At 38.8% G+C, this 25,035-nt stretch overlaps 1 protein-coding gene across 1 annotated transcript; it reads left to right on the plus strand.

Moving 5' to 3' along the window:
• On the plus strand, positions 1-23,938 carry LOC146619879 (phosphatidylcholine:ceramide cholinephosphotransferase 1-like). The gene is made up of 6 exons (XM_085369788.1): positions 1-63; positions 15,650-16,513; positions 16,636-16,753; positions 19,982-20,135; positions 20,939-21,105; positions 21,541-23,938. The coding sequence occupies exons 2-6, from the start codon at positions 15,915-15,917 to the stop codon at positions 21,715-21,717; spliced, it is 1,215 nt and encodes a 404-aa protein (XP_085225914.1). The 5' UTR covers positions 1-63; positions 15,650-15,914; the 3' UTR covers positions 21,718-23,938.
• The last annotated feature ends 1,097 nt before the right edge of the window (positions 23,939-25,035 follow it).

Below are 25,035 nucleotides of genomic sequence, written 5' to 3' on the forward strand. Positions count from 1 at the left end.
CCACATTGCGGTACTGAGCAGTACGAGTCGAGAAGAGGTCCGTAAACATTTCACATTTCAACGGTAAGGCAATTTCAATACAGTTATCTAATGTCGAAAACGAACCTAGCTATCGAAAGATACCTCTCTGTTCCATATTTAGTTGTTAAGTTAACACTTTGGCTTCCGAGTCGTGTGGAGATAGGTTAACCTAAGTTAATGTGTTAACTACAAACTGAAAGATAAACCGCTGTATTGCAACAGCTGCTCTTTTGTGCGACCACTTCTTATCTTTTCCATGTATTTCCAAACGTTGCGTTAGCCCACTAAGCGCTCCCTGGCCTTGTGTTGAAACATTTTTATCGACTCTTCTCGACTAAACATGTCCCGTTATCGTTTATCGGGATTCGGCTACACTCCTCTGTGTGGTTATTAATGTGCAGTTTTTATTCCTACACACACACACACACACACACACACACACACACACACACACACACACACACACACTTGCTTACTGTCCTCCCAGACCCTCGCTTTCAATACAAGAGCCCAAGCTAGCAGGCTAGCTAGCTAAATACTGAAGACGCCAGCTTGTCTATCTATTTTTAGGTGGTCAGACTATAAGCTTTTAAGCCACACTATACAGAGCGGCTGCTAAGGCCTTGGTGTGAATGAAAGCGGTGTTTTTAGCACGCTAAGTCACTTGAGTCAACCATTATTTGGATGCAAAGCTAAATCTCAGGTGTGCCCGTTACAGAGACGGCGGATGAGTGGGTGTATTTTCCACCAATCTCGCTGTACTACTCTTACTCTTTCTGTGTAAATATTAACCGAGAGAAAAAGATGGTCAAACATTTGTTTTAGCCCTGTGCTTCTTGGCTGAATAACAGCCGCATCTGTTTTGCTTCTCTTAAGAAGAAGAAGAAGAGGTGGGACCTGACATAGCACTGTTTTCCACACACTGCAACAGAGAAGCCCACTTCACTTTAAGGAAACAGAAGTGTTTAAATAATTGTAGCTTCTTTGAAGAAACAAAACCGAAATCTGTTTCATTTGCTGTGTATGACCACCGATATCCACACAGGGCACAAGGAAATGCCCTGAAGACTTTCACCAGTCAAAAGAGACAGTGAACGAAGTGAACAGGGAGATGTCTGTGCCAAGAAACTGTTGAGAAAGCAGCTCTTCACTGCGATAAACAGTGTGACTGCAGCCAGTGTCAAGAAGGCAAAATGTTAAATGGGGTTTATTGTTGTCACTGTACTCAGAGCTTTTGCAGAGAACGCCTCATTGCACAAGGGAAGCATGCCACACATTGAACAAGCATTTGACAAGCAAGAAAACAGATTTTTTTCGTTTAGTAAGGGGTAAAAAAATGTGATTCCTCTAGGCACAGCCATGAAAAACAGATTGGACAACAATACCACCATGAATTTCCTTTTTCCTCGAGTACTGGGAAAGAAATGGGGTTTCCATGCTGTCATTGACTATTGTGTGCCCCCCCCCCCAGTTTTTCATTTTAAATTTTAAATTTAGAAATTAAAAATATCTAACACAGACACACAAACGGTCTACTTTTTGTTTGTTTGTTTATCAATGATGTTGGTTACAGGAAGCAATTAAAGTGTATGAGGTGGTGTAAGTATTATTATTTTTGTTAATGATAGCACCATTGTCTAGGTTTTGACATTGACATCATTTTTGAATCTAACTGACAGTAGCACCCTTATGAGTGATGTTTGCATGTGCCGACAAACTGTTAGTGGAAGCTTAGGGAAATTTTTGGGTCTAGCCTCTGCAGAAGAGAGAAGCAGACAGCGGCAGGAAATGAGGAGAGACACAGTTATGAACAGAGCAGGATGAGGAAGACGAGTGAGACACAAACTCCAAGACAGGGAAAAGCAGATAAAAGGGGGGAAGAAGCCTGCATGTGCACTCACCACAGAGTTTTAGTAAATAAAGCCTTTTGTGAAAGATACACTGGGCGCGTTAGCAGTGCATACTGCATACTGGTGTAGTGGTTTGGGTGGATTTGTTTTGTTGTAATAGTGATACCCATATAAAAATTACTTCTCCGTTACCTCTGCAGGGCAGACTGAAATAACGCACTCTTGGGCATAAAATTTAACTCTTGAATTATTCCCCATTAATTAAGTTTACATTTATTCTTCATTCATTCATTTGTCAAAAATATACTTGATGTATTTAATGTTAATAATTTTTTTATATTAATGTAATATGTGGAGTTAGGGTTTGCTGATGTGTTTAAAGTTTTACTAACAGTCCACGTGACTTTGTGCCAACCAGCGATTTCTGATATATCTGTCGAGGTGATGGAGGTCTTGGTTAACAATTAACACAGCTGTGACAGTGTCGGGGAAAAACGAACATTATGGGCATCATAAAAGTGGACCCAGCACCGTACTAGAGTGCTTTAGATTGTCAGGTGTGCTTGATAAGGTGACTAATGTTATCCTGCTATCCTTACCTTTCTCTCTAGAAATGTAGTAATCTATAGTAATATGCTTAACCTCTTTGAGGATTTTGTTCACAAATTTTAAAGTCATTTCAGACCAGGGGGTGGTGTGTGTGGCAGAGTTTTATTTTGTACTGGCATAAACTATATAAGTTGTAAACTTGTCAGGTGCCACAGTCCTTCTGTCAGTGCTTTTGAAGTGGGGTTGAACTGCAACACTAGGATTAAATACCCTTCATTCAGAATAAATAATTGTGAAGGGCCAAGGTGGTTAGTAACACAGTGTGCAGTCATAGCCAAAATTTTGTTTCTCATGCACATTGCTGCTTCATTTTTTATATAGATTATTTTTGAAATGTTTTCATGATATGGTTAGGTTTAAAGTAAGTTTAAAGAATGTTTAGTGGTAAATAAATTATTTCAATGATTTTATGATTTTATGTTGGTGCCACTGGCTAAACATTTGGTCACATGTGTAGTTTTTGAAACAAATGTCTTTTGTTTTACCTAAAAATGGAAAACCGATCAAATTGTAATTGGAAGTCATAGTTCTGGGCCATTAAAAGAGGTGAGTTTAGCGGAAAAAACTATACAATGTCAACATATAAGGTGAAGTAAGTTATCTAACAGAAGTGACCAAAATTGAGCTAACAAACAAGAGAAACACAAACACTGACACATGATGTAATTATGTAATTACAAAAACAAAACATGAAAGTAACTAAATATGTTAATAACTTTCTATGTTGTGTAGCTACTGGGTACATAACACTATTAATAACTTGTGTTCATGTATAATGGCTTTGACTGGAGTACTGTCCAGGATTACTGTCTAGTGATGGGTATTAAGAACCATAAATTCAAACTAGTCTGACACATGGTCCCTCTTAATATTTATGTAACGATTACTGATTCTAAGATGGCAATTTTTTATTCAAATTTCTAAGCACCCGTTAATAATTGTATTGCTGTCTGTTTACATCATGTGCCTTCTGGTCATAGGCTGGAATTTTCAAAATCCTCTTTATTTTTCTTTCTTTTCTTTCTTTTTTTTTTTTAACTCTATATATCTCACTGAATTATTCTAAATTCTTTTTTGGTGGCTACTTCTAAGTTCACCGCCTCTTTCACTTCTTGTGCTTTTGGTGTGCCACAAGGTTCTATTTTGGAGCCTTTATAGTTTCTGATATATATGGTCCTTATGGTCCACATTTGTTATCACTGATACACAGATGACATTTAATTACATATCTCTTTTAAACCTCAAGATGTTTCTAAGTTCTAGATCTTGCATAGGTGCCAAGACTCTATTAAAAATTGGATGGCTCCCAATTTGCTCTGACTCGATAAAGAGAAAACAGAAGTACTTGTTTGTGGCCCTTGTGAGATTTGTGCCTAAAGTAATGGAAACATGAGGTCCCTTTTGCAAAAGTGGCAAAGAGACCTAGAGTTACACTAAGAAACTTTTGACTGAGTTTCAGCTTGGATGTTTGTGTTAAAGAAAGAAAGAACCTCAACAAAAAACAAAACAAAAAAAACCTAACAAAAAACAAAAACAATTTTTAATTTCCTTGTAGTTTAATTTGGGATATAACAGTTGTATTCATTCATAGCCATTTGAAATGTTCCAAAGAATGGCACAACAGCATATAAAAATGTAAAGATAGGCTCTGGTGGGCTTGTTCTATGTTAGGCTAAAAAGAGTTAATGAAAAAGCAGCTAAATGCTATATACTGAATATAAAAAGGTAGTTGCACATAAATAAGGCAACACCAGCAAAATCAGAAAACTGATAAAAGGACCATTTGTTATATTAATAGGTATGGTTCAGCATATTTGGCTGCTTAACTAAAACACCAGCTTCTTTTGAACAGCCTCTCATTTCTAACACTGCTGGGATTAACTAAAATTAAGGTCTATTGTTTGCTGTCATTATCAAAATGACTCAGAACAAGGTTGGCATTGAGTTTCAGCACTCTTTAAAATCTTCCTAATTAGGGCTTGATCCCCACTGTGTGCTCCCTTTGGGTAGCAGTAACTTAGCCTAGTTTAAACTTAGTTCTGTGTAATAGTACCACTTACACTAACTAATTCTGTATTGTAAATTTTTGTTAATATTCAGTTTCTGTTTTTTATTTCATAGGTTTTATAATTTAAAAAATTAGATATTTATTTGATGACTGAAAATAGTTAGCATATTTGTGCTTTAATATGCAATCTTATGTGATAATGCTAGTAGCTAATGCACGTGTTAGTTGACTTTACATTTTATTGATCAACTGCTATTGGTTTAATTAAGCATTTATGGGCCAAGTAAAATGCAGAGCTTCAGTACTGTTTCTGCCATAATTAGAAACACATGAAATTTTACCACCACTCACATGATGCCCCAGTTTCTTGTGTCCTACAACAGCTTTTAGAAATCTAGGCTAGTAGCACGGAAATGTCAGGAAAGAAATTGTGTCAAAATACAAGATGGCATTTTAATAATTCTGCAACAAAAGGGCAGTGCATAAGTAGGAATTTCACTGGAGTTGATGTGTGAGCTTTAAGTTTTTAGTTGATGCAGGGCCATGACAAACACATGTTGGCAAGCATGATGGGTGGGTCTGTTGGTAAGACATTTTAAGCAGATCAAGCTACCACTGAAGGCCTTTTAATGGCTTATATTTTCCTCGCATACATCTGAGCTGGCTATTTTCCTTTTTGGTTTCTTTCAGGTAGCTCCGGTTCCTCTTTGCATCCCATATTAGTTATCGGACTTAGGGCTGCACCTTACCAGCTGCTTGCATCTCGTCACATGTCGTTATAGCCTTGTGGTGCTTTGGTGGAGCTATTATTTTATTATTTTTTTATCAAGTGATGAAACAGATTTCGCAAATTATGTAAGAAAACTGTTCCTGTTAAACATTTAAACAAAGTATTGTCCTCTGTAATAGCTACAATTTTAGGTACTGTATTGGCATAGGCTGACATGCTGGTCTCTCACTCAGACATCAGCTAGTGTCAGTGTTATGCATGTAAATGCATAGTATAACACTTTTCTATTACATAAAAATGTATAAGAATATTATTGCAGATTGTATGATACGGTGCAGCCTGGGGCTGGGCGATATGGCCTAAAATCCATATCGCGGTATAATTTGAAGCACGTGTAGTAACGATATATATCGCGATATATTCTTTTCTTCTGTATAAGGTATTTTCCACACTATAAGGCACACTTAAAGTCCTTTAATTTTCTCAAAAATCGAGAGTGTGCCTTATGTTTGAATTCTGGTTGTGCTTACTGACCTCGAACCGATTTTGGCGTGCAGAAATCTGTTAAAAAATGTTTTAGTACAACTTTGGTAAGCCGCACTGCTTGATAGATTGTCAGAGCATTACGGCTGCCGTAGTGAGGAGCTTCGCTTTGTAATCTGGGTCCAAAACTCCGTCTTCTTCAGGTCCCAAAGTCAAACAAACACTGAGAGTTAAAAACGGTCTAAATTCTTTCATCTTTAATAAAATCATCAGCCTTGCTGCTTTACCAGGTGTAACAATTAAGTTTAACATCCAGGCATCCATGAAAACAGAATTTCTTACATTTAACTGAATTAGAAGTTAACAGGAAGTTAGCTCGCTAGTTTCCACCTAAACATGACATACCATGTTGTGACTGAGAGATTTTTTTTTAATTCAAACGTACAGCTCTGCTATCACTTAACATAATATGTCAACATAAATGAAAACAGAAAACTAAACAGCAGTGGCGTTTGCAGGGTTACTAAAGTTGGACTACCTGGTATATAATGTTGTCCTACGTGATTGCTAGCGACACAGCTATGTTAGCATAACATTAGCACAGTGAAGCTGGAGGATGAACGCCAACTTTTTTCCCACTCGATAAAAGTTAACGTGAGGGATTCTGGTGGTTAGAGACAAATGCAATCGCATAGCAGGGTGCTATACACGGGCCAAACTTCAGTCAGGAGAACAACTGAGATTATTTATCCACAATACGAGGTTAGTTATTAATATACTGCAACAACATGGAAATAGAACAGCTGCAAGAGAATTCAACATTAATGAATCAGTTACGGAAGTGGTGGAAGCGCAGTTTTTGGCTTTCCCCATATTTCAAAAGTGCTTCATCTCTTTGCTATGACTGTCACCCGGCATAATTTGCAGATGATAATGGTTGTAGCCGCTGCGATGCTTTTGAACAAAACAGGCATAGCTTGATGACATCATCAACATGCGCTATCGCGATATAGTCAAAATCTCTATTATTGGCCAAATTGATATAGTTTCTATCGTATATCATTTATATCGCCCACCACTAGTGCAGCCTTATTGTAGATTTTAGGCTATTTTACAAGGAAAAATGAACCTAGTAATGTACTTGGGGTAGCTGGTATAACAGTGACCAAAGGCAGACCAGTGCTATGACATATGAAACACAAATTGTGTAGACACAAAGCATTGCTAGAAAGTCAAGTAAGAGATGATTTCCCATTCAGTTTACGTCAGTCGTATAATGAGGAAGCAGACTGCAAAAGATACAGTTTGAGCCTACATGGTAATGAGCTTTAAGACTAATCATACCTATACAATTTTGTCTGGTTCATGTTGCCCTAGCTTCCACATGACTAAACCTTTAACATACACTTTTATACCTAATGGATTAAGGAGGTCACATACATAGTTTAAATAAAATAGTACGTTAATATAGATGAGCAAGTAGCTGTTTTCCTTCCATTTGACCTTCCTTGCCATGAGGATATCAAAAGGGCGCACTGATTGCCTCTTCACGTAAAGACTGTTGAGGTTGCAAAGACCCAGAAGACTTGGAGTACAGTAAGTTAATGATCCTTAAAAGTCCAAAGTCCAGGCTAGTTGAGAATCATCATTGTGCTTTGTTGGCATTTAAAGTGTGCTTTAAATGTTTTACGATTTTTCTAAATGACATGAGCTATCAATTTTCTAGTTTCAGTCAGAAAACATTATTGGCAAGTTGGGAATTTTCTGCCCAAGTCTGCTAGGTCATTGCAGCTATGAGACTCGTCTTTGTAGTCAGATTGTTGATAATATGTAGTCAATGCTGGGTAATACACTAATTACTCCCTGTTGACAAGAAGTCTTCTCTGTGCTATCCCAGATATAATTTATGAAGTGTCTACACCACACACAGATGAACAGAGCATCTAGCTAATTTGTGTGATGATCCTCTGGGGCTGTATGGGCCTATCATCTTTATCCATGACCCATAAAGCCACAGGTGGTTTTCTCATTAGAAGACAGAAACTCTCAGTACATTGGTTGTTGTGACATTCAGCTCCCCCAGAGACTTGTGCAAACACCTATCCTATTTTTGCACCCTTGCACTGTCAATTAACAGATTGATATGAGATAACATTGTTTTGTGATAGCAGGATTTTTAAGGTATGAACAGCATATGTTGTAGGTTTCATAACATAAAGTAGTAAAATAATGATATGGAGGTAATATTTCAACAACTTCAATTGAATTCATTCAAGAGTGAATGAGTTTTGCCTTTGGGCCCTTTGGATTTTAAATCCAACATGGGAAGGAGTAGAAACGGCTCATTTTAATGACAGTATCATTCCATGGGCACTTTGTACTATACCTACAGTCATGCAGTTATAACCACAGTTCATAGTCTGGTCATGACAGTTGTCACTGTCACTGCAATATTATGCAAAACTTTCTAGTGGCTGTATCTTGTTCTTCATTTCACGTGGCTTCTGAAGCTGATTGGGTCACTTCAAGATATGATGCTTGCAATTGTGGTTTTTGCATTTATTTTTGGTCGCATTTCAAAGGGATCATGCCCCTCTGCAACACTAAATACACATTCTGTTATTTTAAGAAAGCAACATCAAGCTGTAGGTTAAATGAGAAAGTTGAGTGTGTTCATGGCATAGATTAAGTATTATTAAGAAGCAACTGTGCAAAAGCAAGGATGTTTACTTTGGTAGCATGTCTATCCTGATATAAAGTGCTAGGACTTTAAAAAACACAGTCGTCTCCCATTTTTATTTTATGTAGCCCGAGGAGATTATTCATTCCTGAGTATTCACCACTAAGGAAGTTTTAAAGTATAGAACCAGTGTGAATGCAAATGGATTTCTTCTCGTGAATCTGACCTTCTCAGTGGCTCTGTTTCTTAGAAATGGGACCATAGTCGAAGGAGTTGGCCTAACCAAATTAACTCATTCCAATGGCTCTCTGAACTACCATGTGATCACAGGAACAAACAGGGTTACATTTTATCAATGTAATATTTCACTGCAGCCACGTTAGCCCGGCTATGTAAATATTGTCCTTTCATTGTCTATGGGGGTGTTTGTTTGCGTGCTGTAAAGGGATACAGATGAGAGCGTCTTGTTCATTCATTGTTAGTGGGCTCCAAAGGTACAAAAAAAAAATTGTAATCGGATAGAAGTCTTTCAAAATCTCAACAAAGAAAAGGCCAACACCCTTAGATCACAGAACAGGAAGAAGATAAACGATTCATTTCTTTTTAAAAGCAGTTGTGTGGAAATATCATATTTGTTTACTTCCATTGACATAAAATGTTTTGTATTTACATTTACACAAAATTGTAATTGTATCACATGCAGACAGAGGTTAAAGGCAACACAAGCTTTTCACAAGTGAGATTTATTGGTGCAAAGTGGCGAAGTGATCTGCTGGCAGTTTTTCCTCATACTCTTAATAAATCAGTACTTATTCTGAGCTGTGAATATCAGAAAGTGTGTGCATTTCACCACTTACACTGGCGCACAAGTGGCACGGAGGGTGTAAAAAAAAAAAAAAGTGTTAGGCTGCATACAGTGCTGTATCTACTGTAGCTCAGAAAGTTTATAGAGAATAGAAGTTATTACTGCGACGTGGCTGTGTGAATCTATGTCAGGTTAGTGAGATTTAAATAATTAAATCTCACTTTGGCAAGAGTTTAAAAAGAAGTTAAAATCTGGAATTGGTGCAACTCTTTGTTTTATTACTTGCCTGCAGTAGCAGGCAACATCCATGAGGGTCTTCTGTCCAAGAGTGTTGCTTGTATGCAAGCATGTGACAAAAGAGTAACTTCATTATTTCTAAATGTGCTTGGTATGGAGATTGGATTGATCACTGCCTAACAACAAAAGTAACTGTGTACCTTCCTCAAGACAAGTCATGTGGCATGCAAAGTCTATAGCCTACAGTTAAATAATTTTCTGATCGAATTATTAGACATCTACTAATGTGTGTATGGATGTAGCTGACGTAGTTAGAAAACTCTAATGCTGTATTTCATTTTATTTTACTTTAAATCTTGTGCATAGAATATAATTAGGACCTTTTTTTTTTTTTTACTGTGGCTTCTCTTCAACTGCAATAGCTTAGCTGTGTCTCAATGAGAAATAGCTAAATATGTAGCTTAAAAAAGGATTGTAACTTATGTTAGGGGGCAACTAACAGTTTTCATTAGCAGTTAATCTACCATAGTTTAAAAGTAAAGAGCCAAATTGAATAACCCTGGGCGCTGTGAATAAGAGACACTTGTACATCAAAAGCTGAAATCCATTAATTTTTTCCCCTCCACATAATTGGAGTTGAAACACAGAGTGGTTACTTTTATGTTAGTGCTATAATAAAAAAACAGAACTGCAATTTCACCACATTTGATTAATCAGAAATGAAGCACAAATAATTTTAATAACACTAACATTAGTTGCCCTTTTAAAGCAAAGTGATGTGCTTGGCTAACTTCAAATAATTTGCACCTACAAAACCTGTGCAGAGTTGTTCTCAAAATAGCTGCGCAGCTGTTGATCTTTTTATATACTTCCACGCTTGTTGCTGCTAGGTACCTTGGCCCCCTGAATTGTTTTACATGGTTTGGAGACATTCCACTCTTCTTGTCATTGGTTAACTGGCCCCCCCAAAAAGGAAAAAAATTTAAATGCTCTGCAAAAAACATATCTACATGTTCCAGCTTGAGTGATCCACAGATAAACCAGCACAGGTGGGTCCGGTTTACTTGTGTCTGTGCACATTTATTTGTGGTAACATCTGTAGTGTGCATCTGTATTCGCAGCCCAAAATATGCAAGTCTGTACTTCTCCTAATTTCACAAAGCTGATTAATCATGCTGGGAAGTTTCAGCTCTCACAAGAGGCAGCCGTTTGTTTATAAATAAATGTGCAGCAAAATTCATAAAATCAGATAAAATATAAACACAATGTGTTTGCGTCCATTCATGCAAACATAAATTTTGCAACACGTAAGAAGGAGTAGTTAAACGCATCACACAGCTGACACTTTAAGCTCAAATTCATTTCAAGCATTTAAAAAGCGTGTATCTAGTGTTGGCCCAACAGAAAGTCATCAGTGTGTCTACCCTGTCAAGTACAGGAATGAATGTCGAGCAGAGCAACTGTGTTTTCAGAAAAGCTTTTTTTGAATTACTGATCTGAATCGACTCTCCGTTCATAGTCTTGATGTAAATGAGTCTCTTGGTCCCACTTTTGGCTCACCAACCAGACTATGGATGGTGGGTTTATGTTTGTCTGGTGATATATTGTTGCTCATGGGTGGTACTGTACTTGTGTTAAAACTATCCTTGTTAGAATAATTCTACTTTTTGTGTGCAACAGAGCTTACATGTGAAAATATGAGGAAATGGTGACATGATCTGCTTCTCCAAAATGCTTCTTTTACAATGATGGTTGCTTCCTTTGTTCTTTATTTCTTTCCATCACACCATGTGATGTATTTGTAGCTGTTAAACAACAATTAATTATTAATTTTATAGTTGAAAAGCATGCCCACATGCTTTTGGCCAGCAAGCCTTAGTTTTACGTGTAATGCTGAATTCCAAGTACTAGGCTCATTTGGTTTTAATGGCTGTGTTCCATTTTGGAAAATACCTGGTAGATAGTCGCTTCAGTTATTTACTGGCAGGATTAGAATGGCTTGTATCAAATATAGAAAATAGTGATGTTTATTCACCATTTTAATACCTGATAATCCGTGCCAGATGGGGAATAGAAAAGCTGACAATATTAGTCCTCGGCTAAAAATTGGACTACTTTCAGACAGTCTCTTCTGAAAAGGCATCATAGTGTTTCACAGCGGAAAACAATAAGTGACAGCGATAGTTGGTTGAAGAACGGAAGAAGGGCTACAGTGAGAAGTTTAAACCCCCATCTTCTTTTTCATCTTTGCACAACTGGCCACATTGTGAAATACATGCGGAAGTCATCACTTGTGTTGGTGTGGGTTACTGAAGTGATTCAGCCATGCATCAAAGACTTTTAATGAATCAACTGGGTAGCTGCCTAAACCAATAATGGGTGAATAATCTTCATGAAGAATGCATACTTAATATTAAAATGAGACTTACAAACTTGTAACAGCTCATGTGAGTACTGTCCACATCGCTCAAGAAGTTAAATTTGCACAGTTAAGAAAGAACATCAGTTAAGAAAGAACATCAATGGCACAGAGTAAAAACCTCTTAAAACACAGAGTAAAAACACCTCGTCTATGTCTACACAGTTGATTATCTACAGTTTATCTTTTAAGACATCTGCTTGCTTAACTTGTCACATCATAGGATGTGGACTTTGCACTGCTTTATGTGTACGACTAAAGATGCATATACATACATACATACATACATACACATCTTTGTTGCATTTCAAAATTCACAATAATATGAGGTTGAGGGTTTTGCTTGTTTGCTTGCAATCCTTAGTGTAATTTCTGTTGTGTGTGGAGCGCGCGCGCACACACACACACACACACACACACCTTATGCTAGCAGAGAATCCTTAAGTTATAGGGTCACATAACCATTACAGCCAATGAAAAAGTACCGCACCATACCTAAGTACCAAAATAACTAAACAAAAATATTGTTGAAAGGTGGTATCTTTCAAATTCAAATATAATATTTGTCCATGCAAATACACTCACTGGCCACTTCGTAGGGTCCACCTTGCCAGTAACAAGTTGGACTGTCTTTTGGTTTAAGAACTGCTTTAATTCTTTGTGCCATAGATTCCACATTTGTTGCGAGCATCCATGATGCAAATCTTTCTTTTCATCCCATCCCAAAGTTGCTCTACTGGATTGAGATCTGGTACCATGCCATGTTCACAAAACCAGTTTGACACTAGAAAAAGTTGCATTTCCTGCGAAAATGCTGTGTGAATGCCTTGTAGTGGAATCTGCTGAAAAAAGCAGAAGTAAAACTATGTGCTGAAAGGAGGTGAATAAACTGAAAATTCTGCAGAAAGAAGCAGAAATTTGTACTGACAATAGGTGAAAAAGTTCAACTGTCTCATGAAAAGAAAAGTTGCCCTGAGCAGGGTTTGAACCCGGGCCTCCTGGCCTTAAGGCGGCTACTCATCTCACTGAACCAAACTGGCGTACAGGAAACCAAAAAGTGATTGAGAAACTGACAATTCTGCTGAAATGAGCAAAGGATGCTTTGTGCTGATAAGGGGTGAAAAGGCTGAAAATTCTGCTGAAAATAGGTTAATCAGCAGAACTTCTGCATAAAACAGGTATTAAAAAAAAGCAGAAGGTTGTACTGAATAGAGGTGAATCAGCAGAGTTTCTGCTGAAAACAGCTGGAAAAGCTGGGATTTGTGCTGAAAAGGGGTGAAAAAAAAAGAAAATTCTTCTGAAAAGGGATGAAGCTGAAATTTGTGTTGAAAAGGGTTAAAAAAAAAAAAGTTTTGTTAACTGAAAAAAACGTTGCCATAAGCAGGATTTGAACCCTGCCCTCCCGGTCTGGGAACAGCTGCTCATCTCACTGAGCTAAAACACACCTCAGCCTGGCAAGCAAAAATAAGTGACCACATTGATAACGTGTTCCATTCATTTCAATGGGCAAAAATAATTGCATTAAAAATTTAATATCTCAAAAAGTATAGAGGTTATAAGCCGGCATAAGCAGAAGGAGCAGAATTGTTTAAAGTTTGAACGGCAAAAATCGGTTAAAAACTGTGGGACTAGTTAAGGTGCAAAAAACGTACGGAAGCAACAACAATAAAGAAAGGATAAAGAATAAAGAGAAACAGGCATTCACACAATTATTTGAACTTTGTTGACATGGCACATTATGGTGCTGGGAGCAACCATCAGAAGATGTGATCATAATGGGATGGACATTATCATCAGCAGTACTCAGTAAGGCTGTGGCATTTACACATGTTCAAAGTGTGATAATAAAATTCCCACACAATTACTGGCAACCCAGACTGATGATAGAAGGCAGGACAGATCCATGTTTTCATGTTGCATATAACAAATTCTGACCTTACCATCCATATGTCACAGCACCAAGAGCCATGCCCCGTTCCAAGTCATCTAAATCATCTTTCGTCCTCATTCTGGTACTGTGAACCTTAGATTATCTTAACAGTGTCTACATGCCTGAATACATGACGCTACTGCCATGTGACTCACTGATTAGATATTTGCTTTAAAGGGTAGATAAACAGGTGTACCTAATAATGTGGCATGGCATTCCATTGTACAGGTTACTTTATTAGTTTGAGAATTAGTTTGTTGTTTCCCTTTGCTTGTGTGAGATTATTTGCAAGTAAGCTGATTCATAGACCGAAGGTCGTTCGCACCCAGCTGACTCAGTGACAGCTAATCTCTGATCTGTCTTGCTTGTGAACTGTTAACACATTGTTGTAAATGCTGCTCTGCTTTGCTCCCAGCATGCTATGTCTTCATACACAGCTGGGATGTCACGTAGCTGGTCCGTGGGGGTACCATTAGCATTGTCTTTATTTATTAATTTTTTTACACTTCTTTTAGTAGTGTTTTGTATTCGTTGGAATTATTGAGTGATTAGGTCAAATTATTTCCCTGACATCAGCGAGAATAAATCTGATGCCAGTTGTTACTGCTTCTGTAGACAACCAAGCTTACAGCCTTTTTATTTGGCCCTGTTTTGCTGGCCTAAATGAAGAGGCCTCTGAGCAGATTGGAGGTGAGATGAGGTACTGATGTGCAGCTTGTTGTCCTGCCAACCGGTCAGTCTGCCAGTGTATTTAGCTGCTGCTGGCCTAGGCTGACCTGGCTGTATGAGGGCATGACTGCTGGCTGACTGCCCTCCTGACAGGGGTGGGGCTGACTTGGCGCTCAGCTCTGACCTTCATTCTGATTTATGAGTTCCTCTTCTCAGCCTGGTTCCCTCCCATCCTCCTGCTCTGTTGACCCATCCATGTGGTAGAGCAGAATTTGTCTCCAGATGTACATCTCTCTCCCAGAATCACAAGCAGGGCCTCCCTGTGTCAGCCGCCTACACCGCGGTGTATAAACAAACTAATGAAATGCAGCAGATACGTGAGTTCATCTTCTAGCTGGTGTAAAGATTTTGATGTTACTATGCACACTACAAAAAGAAAACTTAAGTTGAAGGTAAAAGGCACGATTTACTTGCAGAATGTTATTTTCTCAGAGAATATGAACTTTTGTGATTTTTTTTTTTTTTTTTTTTTTTTTTTTTTTTGATTGATAATATTGTGAAACAACCTGAATTACTTGGTCAGCTAGCTTGACAGTCTACTCCAGCAAACTGTAGAAATTAGGATTTATCTGTGTTTGGCCCTGTCTCCTCTGCTTATTCCATGAGCGATGAATCCCTGCCTCACACTGTAGATGTTTTCTTTTCTCCTTCCATCTATCCATCACTTTCTCTTTCTTTGCATTTACCTCAGATATGTGAGCCTTTGTCAAATAGTAGTGATTTTGAACCAGAAACCCCCTTTTATGTTGCAACTCAAAAGAGGCACTCCATGACATGTTTTGTGTGTATTTTCACACCCTCTCAGCAGATAAGACTTATAATGTGCTCATGTTTGCATGGGAGGTCTCCCATCAACATCTATTTGAATCTGAAACCCTAACTCTGAATTAAATCTTTGGTGGTTTGATCTGTGGTTTGCAACATGCTGCTCTATTAAACGGAATGCACACACAGGCTTGCAGGTCTGGTCAGGCATCCGGTACAGGCCACACCCAGCAGCAGCCTAAGCCGGATGTCTGCATGCAAATTGACTTAGTGCCGTTTACTAGCATTATGAATCATTTTTAATTTCTCTTAGGGTGGAGTATGTGGAAATGGATATATATGTCACCACTGCAGTCTGATTCACAGCATTTTATTTTTCACAGGGGTGAAGTGTATGGAAAAAGCTTGGTGCAGGAAGCTGCTGTGACTCACATCTGTTCATCTGTTGGTCCTAACCCTAAGAGATCTTGCTTCCTTCTTTTTCTTCATCACAATAAGAGGAGGCTTGGGCTCCCTCTAGGTGCAAAACTCACCATGTGCCAAAACTGGAGAGGATGTACCACTATCCTTTAAACAGCCAAATCTCTTTTAACCCTTAACCTCTAGTCTGGGGACCATCCTAATCCTCCACATTGCCCGCTGGCCAAAATGAGGAAGGTGGTGGCATGGACAGCAGAGGATGTTTCCCAGTGGTTGAGCAAAGCGGGAATGCCGGAGTACATAGATGCCCTCCAGCAGATGAATGGCCCTGCTTTACTCAGGCTCACAGAAGCAGATTTCCAAAAGCCTCCTCTCTCACTGGTGTCGTCTGATTGTGGGCAGCAGCTGTTGGAGCGACTGGAGACACTAAAGCTAGAGACACACATGGAGGCTCATAAAAACGGCCACGCAAATGGGCACGTTGGTGGAATATCCAACGGAAGTAGTAAGTCCCACAGAAATGGCACATTGAAGGAATTCCAGGACATGATTCAAATTCCTATCCCTACAATGGAGGCTACACCATTCCCTGCTGAGTGGGGGAAGACGGGCATAGCATTCCTCTATGCGGTGGTGTGCTTTGTCACCACCACTGTTGTCATCTCGGTTGTCCACGAGAGAGTCCCGACAAAGGAGCACACTCCACCACTGCCCGATAAGTTCTTCGACTGGTTTGATAGGATAGAGTGGGCTTTCTCCATCTGTGAGATAAACGGCATGCTCCTGGTGGCACTCTGGCTCATACAGTGGATACTTCTCAAGCACAGGTACAGTCACCGTCTCAGTTAGGTGTAAACTTTTAGCTTGTCAAAGCTAAAATTTCATTTAAATGGAAATATATTATTCTTTTATTTACTTTCTTTCTCTTCCCTCTTCTTTTTTTCTCCAGGTCAATAATAGGCAGAAGGTTCTTTTTCATTGTGGGCACACTCTACATGTACCGGTGTATTACAATGTACATCACTACTTTGCCTGTTCCTGGGATGCACTTTAAATGTGCTCCAAAGGTATGAGCATGAATAGTTTGTTTCTTAACTGATTTTGGAACAAATGTTGTCTCCACTGATTGTATTTGTCCATCTATTTTTGCCATGGGAGAGTCAAGTAGTTGCTCAACTTTCTTTGGGTTCCTATTTTGCAAATGCTAGGAAAGCATTTTCATATCTCCTTATTGGAAGCCTTTGTATCAAGAATGAGAAACAAAAAGCCCAAGGGCCAGAATTGGCTGACTGGTCGAAAAAACAATGTCAGGTAATAAATTTGTAGTTAAAGTTCTTTGACACAGCCAAAAAAGGGGACTTTCACTTACCTGTACCACTTGTATGGAAGCCCGTTTCCGCCACTAAAAAAACAAACAAACAAACAAATATCCATAACACGAAATTTCGACTTATTAACTCGAAATTTCAAGTTACTTTTCTCAAAATTTCGAGTTAATCTACGTGAATGAGGTCACTTTCTTGTTACCTGGAAGCATATGGCGCAGAGTAACGCGCACTCAAAACCGGATTGCAAACATTTGGCGCTTTCACGAGTACGTTTGCTGATAGTAACGCCATGTGATTCAGCTAATAACACAAGGATTTCATCATTTTTGAAGCCACGCTGAAATTACTCAGCAATCTGTGCATTCATGACTGGATGTAATACCAGTAGCTTAGCTGTAGCATTTGTACCTGAAGGCTTCAGCTTCCGGGTAACAAGGAAATGACGTCATTCACGTAGATTACTGATTGGCAGTGCTTACTCGAAATTTCGAGTTACTTTTCTCAAAATGTCAAGTAAATAAGTTGAAATTTCGAGTTAATAAGTCAAAATTTCGAGAAAATAACTCGAAATTTTGAGTTATGGATCTTTTTTTTTCTTTTTCTTTTCTTAGTGGTGGAAACGGGCTTCCATTGAGATCAAAGTTGGCTGGATTGGGCCCAAGAGTTTGACATCCCTAAATCAAGGCTTTCTGTGGGGATAATATCTTCTTTTACCTAGCTTAAAATATTATTTTAGGATCATGCTACTAAAGTTTAGGTCATGTAGCCTACCTTGCTCATGTTGACATATTTGGGGGAAATGTAAGATTGATGGCAGATAAGCCACACAGCCTTTCTGCCCCGATAGTGTCGTACACCGTTGCTTTTTGCTGTTATGTAAAAATACCACACCACTTCCTCCGGTGGTGCAGCAAAGCCTGAGGAAGTTGGTCTTCAAATAACAAAGATGTGTTTGTTATTTGACTCTGTATGTTAAAAGAAAATATAAAATCCACATAATATTATGGATATTAACAGATACTACAGCATTACAGTTCTTTTTTTCATGGTTCAAACATCTCAAAGGGATTCATCATGTATTGTTACTTTAAACTTTGCTAATTAAACTATAGTCATGTGAGAAAACCTTTCACAGAATTCCTGTGGAGAACGTAAGCAACCTTGCAGGTTCACTAGCTTGCAGAACCACTTTTAGCAGTAATGACTTGTTTTGTATTCGACTTTATCGGTCTCTCATATCAATGTAATACTAATAATAATGGATTGCATTTATATAGCGCTTTTCGAGACCCTCAAATCGCTTTACAATTCCACTAATTATTCACTCTCACATTCACACACTGGTGGAGGCAAGCTACAGTTGTAGCCACAGCTGCCCTGGGGCAGACTGACAGAAGCGAGGCTGCCATATCGAGCCATCGGCCCCTCTGGCCCAACACCAGTAGGCAGTAGGTGAAGTGTCTTGCCCAAGGACATAACGACCGACCGACAATGTGGGAATATATTGTGTCACTCGTCTTTACAGCATTGCTTTTACTGGAGTTTGTGGACATAAGTTTATGCACAGCTGTTTTAATGGCTGGCCACAGCATTTCTATTAGGTTGATGTCTAGACTTTAGATCCTGCAATGACCCAGTTAGATTCTTTTCCCTTTCAGCCTCTCTGTTATAGATTTGCTGCTGTGCTTGGGTTCATTGTCTTGACCTAATTTAGGTCAAACTGTCAGACAGATGTCTTCACACCTGACATTAGAGCACTTAAACGTAGGCTACGTCCGCACTAATGCGTTTTTGTTTGAAAACACATCGTTTTCTCTCCGTTTTGGCCTCCCGTCCACACTGAGACGGCGTTTTCCTCAAGGAAAAACACAGCGTTTTGAAAACGCTCTCGAAAACGCATACATTTCAAAACAGAGCTGTCCCGTCACAGAGTGGACACTGGAAAACGCAGACTTTCTAAAACGATGACACATTTTAGCCATGTGATGCAGTCATGTGACCAATTAAACAAAGATAGCAGAGGGCATTATACAGCAGTTGTTTTGATTGCTCTCAATTTTGACAGCCCTTAAAAAGATTAATATCAGTTTGTACATGCTCCAGATAGCTTTTCTTCAAATTCTTTAATTCTCACTTGCTTTTGCGCATGCGCAGGACTGGAACGTAAGCGTTTTGGCCCGTTTCAATGTGGACGCTCAACTCTGTGAAAACGAGCGTTTTCAGACCTATCCGGGCTAGTGTGGACGTAGCCAGAGTCAGCTCAATGATTGCAAGGTGTGCAGGTCCTGTTGCTGCAAAATGAGTCTAAATCAAGGCCCCTACACTACTTTGCTTGACACTTGGTGTGAGGTGTTGGTCTTGACATGCTGTGTTTGGTTTTTACCAAACATCTCCACTGCGGTCTTATTTCTCAAGTCCTGTGGTTTGTTCAGATGCATCATTTTAGAGACGAGAGGCTTTCTTCTAAAAATCAAAACAAAAAAAACCCACACCTGAATGCGCCAGACCAGCAAACTGCATACATCTCTGCTTTTATAGGAATTGTCAGTTGCTGATGATTTATTAATCAGATGTATTTGATTAGCAGAACCTGGCTGCTACTACCCTTCTTAATTCCTGTGGAAGCAGTAAGGCTGTACTTACAGTTTCACGGGACTGCATAGGTTCCTGTGAAAACTCCTTTTTCCACACTGTATATTTTGCTTCCAATATAGTCGTTTTTATGAGCGTATGGTTGCAGAAGCTTTCACTTGTAACCAGGTATTTTGCAATTGTCATATCTTCAGTATGGTTTACCTATATCTAAATAATATAATTGTCATAAAATAATGGAATTTGGGAATTCAAAGGAAAGCTAAAAAGCAACGACAAACTTTTACATTTTTGCTTTTTATAAGTTGTGTGCACACACTTGCCGATGGCGTCTTACTTTAGAGGTGAATTAATGAACGACTGTGTTTCTTTCAGCTGCTTGGGAACTGGGAGGCACAGATGAGGAGAGTAATGAAAATGATTGCCGGTGGGGGACTATCCATCACAGGTGCTCACACTATGTGTGGAGATTACCTGTATAGTGGCCACACTGTCATGCTGACACTAACGTACCTCTTCATCAAAGAGTGTAAGTTTAACTTTGTCTATGTTGCAGTTTAATTAAGAATATATTGTAATATTTTACTTCTAGGGTCAGTTCCCTTTCTCAAAGTCAAGCTTTCTGTTTAAATCTGATGATTTTGACAGTCCCATAAACCATTTAAAAATGTGTGGGGTTCCCCCCCCGATTTTCTCTGCTACTAAAATTAGCATTAAGATGGACTTATATTATATATCTTCGATTTACCAACTAGCCTTTCGGTTTTAGTGCCTTTGGCATCACATTGATATTTCACACTCGAGTAGATACTGTGACACAACAGCACAAGCAAATGTGGACCCTGTGTAAAAGTGAAGAGGAAGTGTTTCCGTCTCGACATTTTTTTTGTTGTTGTCATCTTAGTGTCAGTTTGTTTATTTGTAGTTTGGTTACATAACAACAGTTTCTGTTGCTCAGCAGGCGTTAACCATTATCTAACCACCCCCCACCCCCATTCCCCCCACCCCCACCAACCTTGTTTACTGCTAACCCAGAATGCGGATGAAATGCTGTAGCTTTTTTAACTGCTTTATCATATTGTGGCAATGTTTTTGATTAAATCCTGGTTTTCATTCGCCTGTGATACATGGCACTGCAGTGCTGGTTGATACAGTGGTGACATCTAGTGGTGAAAAGAAGAAAAGCTTTAAGTAGTGCTGTAGGGTCACACTGACACATCAGTACCAGCTGATACAGGAGTTGGAATTCATAGGAGGAGAAAACAATTTTTTGGTATATGGTTTGTTCTTTCTGGTGTTTTGAACTTATTTTTCCCCCTCTCTTTTTGGTAGATTCTCCAAAGCGATTCTGGTGGTATCACTGGCTTTGCTGGACTCTGAGTGCAGTGGGAATAGTCTGCATCCTTCTTGCCCATGACCACTACACTGTGGATGTGGTTGTGGCCTACTTTATCACTACACGTCTCTTCTGGTGGTACCATACTATGGCGAACCAACAGGTGATTGTACCATTTATGTTTGTCTGCTAGATTTATATTTTTTATTTTTTTGGACAAAGATAATGTCATCAAAGTAAAGATGCCTAATCTTGCTATAAAACACAAAATTAGCAAAATCCTCTTTTGCAATAAAGAGTTGAGCAATGAAACATACCAAAGGTCCCTCTAGGTTCCTATCTATATCATATATTATAATGTCGTCATGTTGCCTAGCAACCACATACTAGTGGGCTAAAATCATGTGTAGCATAGACATGTACTAGAATTCAAATGTGCTGTTTTGGAGTGAATAAAGCTGAATAGAGCCTGTGCTTTAGTACGTAAGTTGTATAGTGTATGTGAGTTATAGGTACCATTACAAGGTCTTAACCTGCCACAATAGGAATTGTGGCTCAGTTGTGATCTCTCCTTTTTGTTGTTGTTGTTGTGTTTCAGTCGCTGAAAGAGACATCACAGAGTAACCCATTCTCACGGGTGTGGTGGTATAGACTGTTCCAGTACTTTGAAGAGAACGTGAACGGCCCGGTCCCCCGGAACTACCAGCTGCCATTGTCGTGGCGAGCGTTGCACTGGAACCACAGCGTGAAGTACAGCAGACTGGACATCCAGTGACCCCTATCATGTTAAAGCAGGCGAGGACTGTGACTTCCATAAGTGCTGTTTTTAACCAAGGAAGATGGCACTGTCCAATGTAGCGCTGTCCTTTCACCTCTAGTAACACCCTTGTCCACATGGGTAGCACTGTGACCCACTTAGTATTTTCTTGTTCCTCTCTTCGTTCTTTTCTGACAGTGTTTGTCGACACAGAGCACTAATTTATTTGTTTTTGTTTCCATTTCAAAGGTAACATACATTTCTGCTTTTATAGTACATCTATAAAGCATTTAAACACTTTTTTTTAAAAACTCAACTTGTTTGTCAAAACGACACACACAAGTTTTCTTTCCCTATCAGCACAAAAGAATAGTCGATGTTGTCATATTCTCAAATTTTTAGTGCAAATGGGTCAATCAGAGGTTTATGTAAGAACCAAAATGCCATAAGTATTTTTTCCCTTTTTTTTTTTTTTAATAGCAGCTTAATTTTTGTAAACTATCCTTGCTGAAACGAGTCAAAGGTGCAAAAATAATTTTTCTAAACATTTCAGACTTTATTTTTCAAAAACAAATGATGTCCAGAGAAGATTTTTAGATTTTTATCTTTTTCAAGATGGATAACTGAGAGCATAAGAATCCAGTGTGGTATAATATGTTTCCAGTGCCTTCTTTTGCTTGATTGTAAGTACTATATGTAATGTGTCTGTCTGCAGCGGTACCTTCCTCGTACCGTGGCGTGGTCACAGTCTCGTTCCCATGAATGTATAAAACAACTACGCCAGCCTTGCCAGAAGATTGGTCTTCCCAAAATTAAGTGCAAAGACAGGACGTATCCAGTTTGGTTGTCAGTGCTCTTTGATGTCAGTTTGTGCTTAGCTGGTTAACTCTGTTCTACCAGAAACAATGACTGTTAATTGTATTTTGTTCATGTCTAAAGCGTTTCCTTTTCACCATGGTTTAACCGCCACCGGCTATGTTCAAAGCCCAACCACTGATGCTCAGTTGCATGCTACACCACATCTGCTAGTTTTACTTTGCAACAGTATCTGGAAAAATCACTCCCTAATTGGAAGTTGCATATGAAATGTCTCTGAGGTGCTGAGTTGAGTTATTCTGGGTCTGTACACGTCTTGTGCATCAATGCAGAATCTCTTCCTCAGGAGATAATGAGCCCCTCTCTTGTTCCCCACACGGAGGTCTTTGTTTGAAATCAGAATTAACCTCATTAGAGTATTGTCGCGTAACCTTTTTGGTGATGAAACGTAGAGGGAAATGTTCAGCGTGACACTTGTGTCGAGCTGAGGAAATGTCAACAAAAAAGAAACTTGAATCAAAGTTTCTGACCATGTTTGGAATGAATTTACCGACTTCGTACATGTGCTAAATCAGGCTGCTATCCAACAGTTTGAGAAGAGTAAGTGCAACACCCAAACAATCCTCTTTCTCGAAGTCACAAACAATGAGACTTGTTTGTGGTTTGTGAGGAACAAACTGAACCATGATGCACAGAGCTGGTGACATTTTTGGCCATAAGCGTGCAAGAATTAACTTCCATGAATGTGAAAATGCGTCCTTATTGATCGAAATAATTAGATTTTTGTTTTGTTTTTTGTTGGTTTTTTTTTTTTTTTTTTTTTGTAACTGTGACTGAATTGTAGAGTATTACACAAAAGTTCATATATAGGGAATCATTAACCTTGCTACATGAATCTGTAACTTCAAATTAAGCTCAGTAGCGCTGCACTAATTTAGTTGCAATATCGGACAAGCCCAAATAAAGCGTGCAACTGGTGTGATTATATTCTTTAAACTTTCAAATGAAGGCAGTAAGAACATACCATTATTTTCAAATCGATCTCATGAGCCTAGTAGCGTTTAATCCCAATAAGAGAGCCTTGATGTTTGAGACAGATTACAGCACTAGCTTCACCTCCTTCTCGTAGCATTGTCCAATCATTTCACTTTTATAAAGAATCATCAGCTCAGTTTCAAAGAGCACAGCCGCTCCCTTGCATACAGCCATATTCTTGATTTTGGCTTATGCTTGGTCAAGACACAGTTCTCTTTGAGGGCTTGGATAAGAATAAAGGTTGGGTTTAATGTTTGTCAGTTAGTTTGCCAATCAAGTCATTATTTCTTTTTGTTGTTGTCTTGTCCCTCTTTAAATGTCACACTCACACTTTTTTTCCTTTTTGTTTGAGTGTTCATACCAGATATTTGTAAGATATTATAAATGAATCTACTTGGGATGTTTTTGAATAAAACATTTTACTATAATGTATTTGACTTGTTTGTGCCTTTTCTTTAAAATTGACTCCCCCCCCCCCCCCTCTTTCTGTGAAATTGTTGAACCTGAACATGATGTCATGGCAGATCTAACTAACATCCAGCAGATGGACACATTGAGCTGGATAAATAAGAGCAGTGTAAGGAGGCCTGGCTTCTGTCAGAAGATGGTTTCACTTCCAGTATACAGCTAATTTGTGCAATACTCTACTGATAAAGTTACAAGGCAGGCTTAAAGTTCTTTCGACATATATTAAGAAATGCCAAAAGTATATTTTCTGGGCCAACATTATTGCGTAAACAGGGGAATAGAAACTTGTGAATATTACAGCTTTCTTTTTTCATTGTAGGTCTTCTTTTTTTACCTTTCAAACAAGTCTCTCTCATGTTTGATGCTTTAGTCGTTCTGTAATCCCGCCTCTCATCCATACAGCTGTTTATTGTCAGCCAATCCAATAAACTGGGGCTCTTTGAATAAACGCACCATTTATAGCTGAAAACGCTGCTGGAAAAAAGGATGTTGTGAGAGCTGAGGGTGGATAAGAGCAGTGGCATTACACACGAATGGTTCAACAATGGAACTTAGTCTGGGGGAAAAGGCTATATTAAGCTAAAGAGAGCCATAAGTGTGAGAGAATCTGTGGGCTGTTGTTATGATACACATCACAAAAAAATTGTTTTAAAAGCATTTTCCATTAACATCAATACTTTAGGTTTGGTAGACGTATTGACCTTGTAAGCCCACAACCTGGTTTTACGTTTTGGTTCAAATGTTGCTACATCCTTTGGACGACCACAGGGATTGTTTTTTCCTAGGAAAATAAATAAATAAGCAGAAGCAACAGATTAATAAACCTTTTTTCCTTGCCATATGGTTTCTGGGGCATTCAACAATACGTGTGACTTCCTCTTTTTCCAACTGATTCCCAACCATCAAACCAAAACAAAACTCTTGCATGAAATCTGTCTGGGATGTTCATGTTGGACCGTGATTTCTCACAGTAACAACTTAACTGATAAAGTAGGTTTTCTGGGCCTGCAATACAGC

Source organism: Diplotaxodon limnothrissa, linkage group LG13, assembly GCF_057381915.1.
Source record: "Diplotaxodon limnothrissa isolate DT_005_m linkage group LG13, D_limnothrissa_male_GT1.1, whole genome shotgun sequence".
Lineage (NCBI taxonomy): Eukaryota > Metazoa > Chordata > Actinopteri > Cichliformes > Cichlidae > Diplotaxodon > Diplotaxodon limnothrissa.